This window comes from Martes martes (assembly GCF_963455335.1).
Source record: "Martes martes genome assembly, chromosome: 2".
In the NCBI taxonomy this organism is placed as follows: Eukaryota; Metazoa; Chordata; class Mammalia; order Carnivora; family Mustelidae; genus Martes; species Martes martes.
The window spans coordinates 87959610-87970340 of NC_137889.1; the positions used below are offsets into that span (position 1 = coordinate 87959610).

At 32.0% G+C, this 10731-nt stretch overlaps 1 protein-coding gene across 1 annotated transcript in view; it reads right to left on the minus strand.

The window, feature by feature from the left end:
• The window catches only part of MAPK10 (mitogen-activated protein kinase 10), a 136649-nt gene that overhangs the window by 64243 nt on the left and 61675 nt on the right, over positions 1 to 10731 (minus strand). Inside the window, exon 6 of the mRNA XM_080797299.1 lies at positions 10098 to 10169. Coding sequence (XP_080653425.1) covers positions 10098 to 10169 — 72 coding nt within the window. The remainder of the gene's footprint in view (positions 1 to 10097; positions 10170 to 10731) is intronic.

Genomic DNA, 10731 nt, shown 5'->3' on the forward strand with positions numbered 1-10731 from the left:
ATCTCCAGTCTTAAAACTGAAATATTTTGTCATTTATTATCTAGTTATGAAAATAACTTAATTTTAAAACATCTACTCTCCCCAAAAAAGAAATAATAGAGAAGAGCGTATCACTGTTAGTTTCATAGGACTGAATTTTAAGGCAGACCTTTTGAAAGCATGCTGAATGTTTGATACTGCATTATCCACATAAGATCTATCTAGGAGACTAGGTTCCTCTACCACGATGCCAGCTGGTAAATATTTGACATTGGAGTCCCTTAGAACCCCTCTAAAGACGGCGAGTATATACCATCAGCAGTGTTGTGTTAGACCAAAGGGAATTGATTTGAGAATGACACCCAGGGAGACCACTGGCTGCTAAGAAGGATACGATCAGTGCCAGGAAACAGCACTGCACCTTTTATCATTTCTCCCATGATGCACCCTACTGACCACATGTCAACTGAAAACAAAAATGAAATGAAGATAAACAAGAAGATAGGAATAGAACAGCAAATAAATGAAAACACTTGGCTACCTACTCTGTAGAGCAATGGTCTGACCTTTCACTGACTGGCTCAGAGGCCAGTCTCATGATCATTAGTGTTTTAAAACAGCAAAATAGGGAGAGCACAAGAATGTCAGGGCCCTCTCTGCTATGCAACTGAACTAACAGTGCCACTCGATGCTACTTAATGCATAATAATATTACTTTGCAATTATAATTCAATGATTAATTTAGTTTTTGATTTAAAAGGTCTAATTTGCATTCATCTACTAGAATCCTACTGATTTGTATTGTAAATTATAAGAAATGTAGATTGTTTTAATATGGGAAACATGCAAATTGGTTTCTTTTTTATTCTTTCATATACCATATTTGAAAAAAAAAAAAGCTGAGCTGCCAGAAACCTCAAAAGAAAGGGTTTCTTTTACAAAACACAGTTACTCTTATTTATAAATATGAATAAATTTCCAGAAGTGAAATGCCAGTTCAAGAATGAATGTTTCGAAATATGCTGGCTCAGTTTCATTGACTCCCATCAAAGGAGCATGTTTCTAAACAGGAAGCCTTGCCTTATTCTTATAAACATGGTTGCTTTATAATGGTAAGAAATACTGGCTTTCAAAACGGGATGGTTCAACATGAAATGAACAACATGATTTAAAGAGCTGACACTTCTCAGACTATACATCCAGAGAAACCCGGAATTCAAGGTGGAATTACAATGGCTTCTCTGCTATTGCCGGTTATCATCCAGAACTTAAAACCAGTAAGCTAGGGCAGAGGGTACACAGGGAGGGGCAAAATGGGAAAAGGCGAAGCAAGAAAGTAAAACCTCTCTCTTTAACCATACTTGGTTACTCACGTGTTCCTATTGAAAAGTCAGAAAGAGAGATAAGTCATTCTTAAGGGGGAAGATAACCTAGAAGAATAAGGGATGTTGAGGGGGAGCAAGTAGGAAAAGACATTAAAATAGCAGTACACTGTAATTTTGCTCCACGTACTCTTCAAATTACATTTTGTAATTTGGCAGTGACCTTAAAGAATTCCTCATGAGATTCTTTCCAATGTGAAAATCTCGCTCAGGTTAAACTCAAAGTTTCCATTATTTGACTTAACACCTAAACAGAATGATCACTGCAAAGAAATGGTTACAGCTTTGAAGGTGACAAGCATACCAAGAGAAGCAAATCTGTTTTGCTTCCATTTTAGGAAAGCAAGTGACATGCAAAAATATCAGGGAAAGATAGAGCAAACAGTTGCGCATCCCTTTATTATTAATGCATTTGTAATTATGGATAATACCTGTCTCACAAGAGATTGGTATTGTGAGAATCTTTGATTAATGGAAAAAAGATCTCTGAAAATGCATTTATTTTGGAATTGCAAGTTTTCTTATCATACTGTCCAAAGTGACCAGTCTAAGTTGCTATTTACAGTGTATCTATTTTTATAGATATTACGGAAGACAAAGACAAAAACATATAGAGAGATAAAAACCTCAATAAGCAGGGTTTTCTCTTGCCTGTACCCATTCAAACACTCGGAAAAGGTGGCTTCTGCCACAAACAGAATCTGGGAGTATTTGTATCAGGGAGTTAGAAAACATCAATTCTTATTTTTTATTTAATGAAAAAAATCTCTTCTATATTATCTCTGGCAAATACTCATTTTTCTGCTACAGAACCAATTCAATTGCTTTTTAACTCTATAACCTTGGTCAAGGTACTTCATCTCTCCAAATATAAATTTCATCCTCTAAAATGGGGATGATAAATAGTATTTATCATGTAAAAATTTTAAAAAGGATTTGATAAGATTATGCCTGGTAAAGATCCTTCTACATTGCTTGGAAACTAAATATTAATTATATATTGGTATTAAATATATTCTGGAAAAGTTTATTTAATGTTTATTTAATATTATATTTAGATATAATAAGGAAGTCTTTCCAGTGAGGGAAATTCACAAGTTACGGGGTGATCCTTTCACTGTTAAAACCACTTAAAAATGCATTCTACATATTTAATCTCAGCTGACCCTATGGAACTTTTCCCATTATCGAAAAAGAAATTGCCCTGCTTCCTCATCTAAATAATAATCTTAACTTATGCAAAGATAGCCTATTATCCCTGGCCACTCCTTTCCTAAAACTGACAGATTTTCATGTTTCAGACTAAAATCCCTTGACTTTCACTCCCTCGCATATACCTTTAAACAACAGCAATAACGGTAACAGGTGATCTAAATGGAATCTTAGTCCTTATGTTGCTTCAGTCTCAAAAGGCTCTAGATAGTTGTTGGTTTAACAATTGGTATTAATAATTGGCATATATTCCAGTTCTCCTTTGTGCTGGATGCAGATATTTCAAAGTTAAAAGAGATTATTTTTTGGAAATTTATCTTCATGTCAGAACCCAAACTAGACTTAATAGATCATAAAGCTTTTCAAAAAATAATGCAGAGATAAAAACTCTAGATCTGAACTACTGATTAATATGAGCTCTATTTTCTCTATTTTAAGGAAGTTTTGAGTAACAATACCTTAGAAACCTTCCCAATTTCCCATTCCCATTTAACCTTATTCACTAATCATTATTCCTACAGACTCTCCATGCTTATGCCACCTAAGTGCTAAGCCTTGTGCCTAGAAATGATAATCTCTATTAATATGAATTACAAACGTAGAATATATGCACATTTATACGGATCTTTATATACTCAAGACAAGATTATTTCTCAAGATAAACTCATTGCACCAGATTTTGTGAATTATTCATCACAACTAAAACAGGAAATAGGTAATAAAAGAATTTGATACTAAATCTTGTCGGAACAGGGAGGTGGGGTTGGTGGTAAGTCTTCCCTCAACTAATATACATATCTGCTTAGCAAGAAGATTAGATTATTTTATGAGATTTTTCAAGATATTTCAATGAATACTGATCTTGCATAGACCTGAGAAGAAATTTGCAAATTCGATTACTATTGGAAACTGGATTTTGATGCTTTCTGAGACTGCCTGATATAGTATTTGGGTCTCTGTAAGAGTTTTGTACATGAGTGCTGCCCAATTAGAATTCTGGTTGCTCTTATGATTCTGATTTATTGCATTTCCTCTCCCATCATCAGTATTCCCATAGGCAGAAAGGAAATTCATTTGCAATGGTGACACTCAGAAACTGAGTCACTTTCCCTTGAAGGGATGTTAAGTAAGTTTTGGTGTTACTAAATTATGGTGATTAATTTTCTAAGTAAGAAAATCTCAAGTGTCATCATATCGTTTGTCAGGTATTAAATTATGCTAAGTTATCTTCTTTTTTTCTGTTCTAGCCAAGAGAGAGAAATGATATAATGTAGGCTCTGGCAGCTTAAATCTAAATAAAGCATTCTATTGCTATTTCCACATTCTGTCCAATGGCTTGGGTTGTAATCTACAGTGAAATGTTTTTGGACTATGTGAACGTCTATCTAGCAACCTGGCAAATATCTTCCAACTAGGACATTATGTGACTCTGGTAACACAATTGTGAGAACGCATTGTTTTTCTCCCTAATCTAACTATAGCTTCACTTGACATAGGATTCAGACAATGTGCTTTGATAAATTTTCTTTCAGAGCATATCACAAAATACAATAGCAAGATTTCATGTGATTTTCTAATATCACAACGTTTCTTTGAAAATTTGTTTCAAAAGTTATAAATTTAGATAGTCAACAAGAGCACATTGTTTTAAACTTCAGTGAAGAGATGGGAGTTATAAAAGACTAAAGAAACATATAGATTTTACACATGTAAATCTAAATAAAAAAATAACATTTATGGAATGTTAAATATTCTAATGCCAAGAAATCAAAGGAAGATTTTCTGTCTGAGGCGACCGATTCAACTTGCTTTTCTTGCTTTGGAACTTCTATGTCATTATATTATTAATTTTTAACCTTTATTTAAAACACTTTGTATTTCTGATTTGCTTTTTTATGAAATAGAAAAAATCCACTGAAACTTAGAGCAAAGGAGAAAACTTTTACCTTTATATTAAGTTACAAATAAAATAGACTAATAAACTTACAAAATATTTTGCCATAAAAAAGATTTAAATAATTTTTTACTGCACCAATTTGTTTTAAATGTCATTCTTCAAAATCCATGTAATTCTGTAGTGTATAGGAATAAGTAATTCAAAGAAGTGCTAATGTTGGAAAATGTCTTTTTCTTTAAACTTTTCTTTTTACTTTTCATTGTTCTGATCAATAAACAACAAACGCTGGCTCCAGATGTCTCACATCATCACCAATATCAGTATCTTCACTTTGTACTGTACATCAGATTACAGAAGTATTTTAGCAAATGGCAAACTTTATTTTTCTTGCTTTTTACTGTTGTCGAATTCACAGATAATTTTCGTTTCTCATCTTTTGAGAGAAATTTTTTATTCTAGGTACACTTTCAGTTATTTTCATTTTTTATAGTTTATCTAATTCAATTTGAAGGTTATTTGGAGTGTCCCCAACCTAATTAACTTTGTAAAATAAATATTGTGTTTCTTAGCTTTGAAGGTATTTACAGGTATGTGTATATTTGTAAACATCTAATGTTTTATCTCCAAAGCAATCTTGTAATAAGGAGAGGAGGTATTTTATAAAGTAAATTAAAATTTAGAGGAGGTCACATGACCAAACAGAACAGGACCAGAAGCCAGTTCTTGGAGCCCTATTCCAGTATGTACTTGACTTTCAGTGGACTGTGGAAGGAAGAAAGAGGGTTGCACACAGAAGGTATTGCTGTTCACAAACTCTGTCCTAAGGGCCACCTGAGGCCAGGACAGTTTGAATGGAATATCACAGTAACGATAAAAGAATGTGTTTTATTGTTTGTGGCTTTTCCCCCTTGATATTTTTCACTTCATTAAAATAAAAACCACTCAGTATTCTAAGTAATTATTCCTCTCCTAGACATCAAGGGGTCAAGGTCCAGATCCTCAATTTCTTGTCTTCCATTCCACCCTGGAAGTCCATCCTGGGTTGCTGCTTCCTTGCAATAGATCACCCTGAATTCCTTTTATGACTTCATGCCTTCTCCTGCCCTCTGCTGTACTTTGGTCTAGTCTCAACTTCCTGCAAGAGGGATTTTCCTCTTAGAATTGTGGCCTCCTTCCATTTTTCTAGATCACCTCTATCTGGACTTCCCAATCTAGTGATTCCTGTCTTACTCAGATTTTCTCAAAATAATAATAAAAGAGTAGTAAACAAATTAATAGTAAAAATATATTCTTTTAAACAAGTACAAAGAAATAAAAGTGAAAAGTTTTTTTAATGTTCATGATTATCTGCAATATGTTTATGGGTATGAAAGAATGAATGAAGTTTTACTTCATACCTTTATTTAAAGACATAAATCATATATGGTTTGAGATAATACTGTATTACCATAATATTAGCCTCAGACTATAGTAATGTATTAGTTGCAAAAGTTTATTAGAAAGTAAGCATGGTTATTTCAAAGAGGTAAGAAGGAGTAAGAATATCTCTCTGCATTAGAGATTCGCTTTGATTCACTTTACTTTGACTATTCCTAATTTTCATGTTCAAGTTTAGAAAAGCTATGACATTCATTAAATTTGAGGATGTTTTCCTTATTTACTCAAGTACATTTTTGATAAATCGTTTATCTGTTCCTTAATAACTTGGCTCTTTGGCAAGTTTATATGTACATCATTTTCATCCTAACTGAAATTTCTCATGTCTTCAGAGGGAAAAGAAAAGGGGGCTATTTGGCCTTAACTGAAGATAATATACTTGAAGTCTAGAAATTTCAAATGAATACAGTGTGCCTCTCTTTAATATCCCCCAGGTCCAAGGAACTCTGACCAAGAACTCTACATAAAGGGCTTCACAAGTCTTGCCTGAAGAAGCTGTTGCCATTTGAAGTAGAATGGAAGAAAAAAATGTAAAAAGAATGTATCTAAAAGAAGTAGGTTTTAAGAAAGAATTTGTATTATATGAAAATTCTACTGGTATTATGAAACTTCAGTAATCCAGAATATGGCATGCCCCCTTCGGAGCTTGGGGTGGGGGAGGGAGTCAGTGACTAAATGTCCTTTAAAAAAAAAAAAAAACACAACTTCTAAGACAGCATAACTTTACTATAAGATATTGTTGAAAGAAACAAAATCTGAATGAAATGCAAAGTGACTGATACCTCTTTTATGACCACTGGACTAAAGAAGATAATGGACATCATATATTTACTGCTAAATTGAAATTTGTTATGGGCCGAAGAATTTTTAGTAATACCATATGTCAATATATAGCCTATGAAATAGGTTTTAATCATAACACTATAATAAAAATTGAGTGTGTAATAGTGTATGTTTGTATAATTAAACTATTCACATGATAAAAACAAATATTTTATAAATAATCCTTTGGATATTAAAAAATCAACAAATTAATTAATGGAAAAGCAAATATGTATGTATGTATGTGTACGTATGTGTGTATGTATGTACGTATTTTGCCAGCACTTTAATAATCAAGAAACTACACTATGATATCATCTGGATCGTATCAGTAGCTCAGAAACCCACACAGTGTTTCTCAAAATGCAAAGACCATTTTAATGCAGGAAAATAGGTAAAACTTCAGTCATCAATAATAATTTCATAAGATTTCCCAATTTGTCAAGGTGTTTTACTATTTTTGTTGTAGGTTCAGATTAAGAAAGAGAATGTTAAAAAGTTCTGTGGGAGAGAGGAATAATGTTGATCATGATGATAGAGTATTATCATATACTTTTTCACCCTCAGAGAAATTTAATAGAAATTACTCTGAATAATTATAAGGGAAAGTCACAGGAACTTATGATTGCTTTTTTTTTACATCTCTGAAGAGTCTCGGAAGAAATCAATTAGCATATACTACACTTTGCTATTACTGTCAGTACAGGCTGGAATCATTTCAATATGCTAAAATATTGGTATGATTCGTCTCTCCATAAGTACTCCATCAATCCCAAATCTTGTATCTGATCATCATGGTTAGTGAAATTAATTCAATGCTCTGATATTTTGATTATTGGTGGGAAGCTCTAATCATAAACTTGTAGCTTCATGTAAAGATTAATGAAACAATTCCACTCAAAAAACACTTGAGTACAGTAATCCACTGTTTAATAGGGATGCTACAATTTAATTTTTAAATGTGGTCATGACTTAAGATATTAAATTAATAATTTTAATTAAAGGTAAAATGAACTAAGGATTTAAATCTAAATGGAAACATTTCCAGAAAAATGGCAGTTCTTCTAACACATTTTATCTGGAAATCATTTACTCATATTTAAGTAAAATTTAACTTAAGCAAGATGTTTTCCACTATAAATGTCTTTACATAACTTTTCCATTGACTTTTAAGTCTGTATGCAAGCTCATTATCATATATGGCAGTAGGCTATCAAAGACCATTATTTTATATGATCATCACTGAGATAAATGAATAATGAATACAAATCCTTATCACAATCTAAATTTTTGTTTTAAAGTTTATTCAATTTCTAAGATCACTTTTTTCAAGGATATACATTTTATGTACTGATCTTAGTACAATTTACTCTCAGTTCTAAATATTTTCCTGAAACAAACTATAATAAAGGAAGGAGGAAAAAAGACCTCCAAGAAAACAGTCATTGGAAGAATAGAGAATTATCAATAGGATGTTATTATCTTTGTTTGCTTTTTTTCCTGAAAGACATTTTGGACTAGGAAATGTTTTGACTTTTTCTAATTTTATTGGCTTTTAAATTTAATACTTATAAAATAGGAGAAAAGTAATCCTGATAAATGTCTGAAGAGCTATAGTAGATCTCAGAGAACCAGGCCACATGGAAATCAAGTGACTTATTATAACATCACATGGAAATGAGATATTTTGTGACTTTTTATCTTCCACTAACCAGTGCATTATAAAGACATAGCTCTGCAACTTCACTTTGAGTACTGATTGAGAAGTTCCTTTTTTTTTTGGTCTGAAATATATTATACCCCAAAGAAAAAAGCACATACATACACACACACACATACTCCTACGTTTACATGAAGACAGTACATTTAAATATGAATTTAAATTATAATATTATTCAATTCAACTACCTTGGATATTTAATTTATTCTCAAAATATAAATAGTTTAAAATAAAATTAAAGTAAAAGGAAGTATTTTCATTTTAATATCAACATAAAAATTGAGATATTTTATATGCTTTCTTTTTATATCCTCAAAATCTAGTATGCATTTTGCACATAAAATAAACCTCAGTTCAGACTAGTCATAATTTTAGTACTGAATAGCTAACATGTGGTTAGTGGCTACCTAATGGACAGTATAGTTTTAGAAGATGTAATTACCCTTGCTTTACTATTGGAATTTAGAGAATATCTTACTAATACCCAGCAGAATAAATAAATGCCTACATAAATGAGTGCTCATGGTGGTATAAACTTCTCATTGAATCTACTAAATAATAACCATAATCTTCCTTACATAATAAAAGAGTTCCTTAATAGAGTTTTCTTATTAATCAGATACAATATTTAATAGAGTTATAGACCACATATTTATTGCCAGTTTCTAAAAAATTTCATATATAGTAAATATATTAAACTCAATCTTGCATTATCACTGTTAAAGTTGGCAACTGTTCCACCTAGATTTTCATGATTGTGTGTTATGAGGGTATTTCTATATGTATAAAATATATTCTCTATTAATATATAAACTTTATTACCTACATAATGCAAACACTAATATGTGACATTGTTTGAGAATGAACTTTTGGTCATTTCAGAAATATGCAAGCTCACTTAATAATTCTAAATCACAGATAGCTCTCCAAGAAATTTCTGATGGAATCTAGTACAGGATTTAGTGGTAGAAGTTGAATAAATATTACTTCTTAAAATTTTAAATTTCATTGGAAAAGCAATTATCTGGGTCTCAGTCATATCTCCAAGTCAAGTATGGGAAGCCTATTTTAAACCCTGCTGATCTCTGGCAATCTGAATAATAATTATGATTTTTAAATGTGGAAGTTCATGTTTTAAGGAGGATATGCTATATTGACCTATTTAAGACTGGACAGTGTCAAGAGTAATTCAAATCAATGAAACTAGACAAAAGTTTAGGATGTCAGCAAAGAGAGAAATTATTATGCCTAAATGTTGTAGAAGCATAAAATGGTTTTACAAAAAAGATGGAAAATACTTGCAAATAGTAACTCTTTTTGCTAGTTATAAAGATAAAGACATTTTAATAATTTGGGATTTGGTGACTTCTCTTATTTACAAAAAAATAGTATTGCTATTTTGAGTTACAGACAAGAAAATAATTTAAAGAAAAAAAAAGGCCATTAAAATTTTAATTAAAACAGATCATTGCAGCAGGGAGTGTTCAGTACTGGTCAGATTATATAAATCATCACTTTGTTTTTTAATCACAATGACACCACTTACCCAACTTTTTGCTTCTATCTTTACTCTCCTGGTAAAATCATTATGTGTTTAAAGGGAGAGAGAACAAAACAGGTAAAGCTGCAGCAAAAGGTACAAGGATACAGTCCCTTCCTGGAAAGAGGATTTTGTGGCGAACCATTTCTCCCATAATGCATCCCACAGACCATATATCCACTAGAACAGGAGAGAGGGAAGTGAAGAAAAGGGAGGAAAGTAAAGTTAACTAAGATAATTGATCTCTGAAGGAGGAGGAAAAAAGAACAGTTTGATTAGAAGGTACAATTTTTGTCTCCCACCAAAAGTTACACCCAAATCAAAACCAACACTGTAATAGTACATTAGCAATGTTTAGTACGAGAACTCATATTAATTTTTGAAAATTACGTTATGAGTACCTCAGATCACCTCTGGAGTGCCAGTGCCAAAGAGGTGACATGGAAAAACGGAAAGTACACCAAATGCATCTCCATAGCAGGTGGTGGCTAAAAGAGATCAGGGGTTTTTGACTATTTGCTGCATATAGGGAAAATAATTTTTATCAACCTTTTCCATTTTCTACTCCACTCAGTTACATGGAATAGGGCAACAAGAGACCACTCTTTTGTTTCCTTTGTTTTTGTTTGTTTGTTTGTTTGTTTTAGTTGGTTGGTTCAAAACAATGTACATGCAAGCAAATCCAAGAAACTAGGAAACGGCTAGAACCGTGGTTTGAAGGCAGAAGTATTAGAATCCCTGG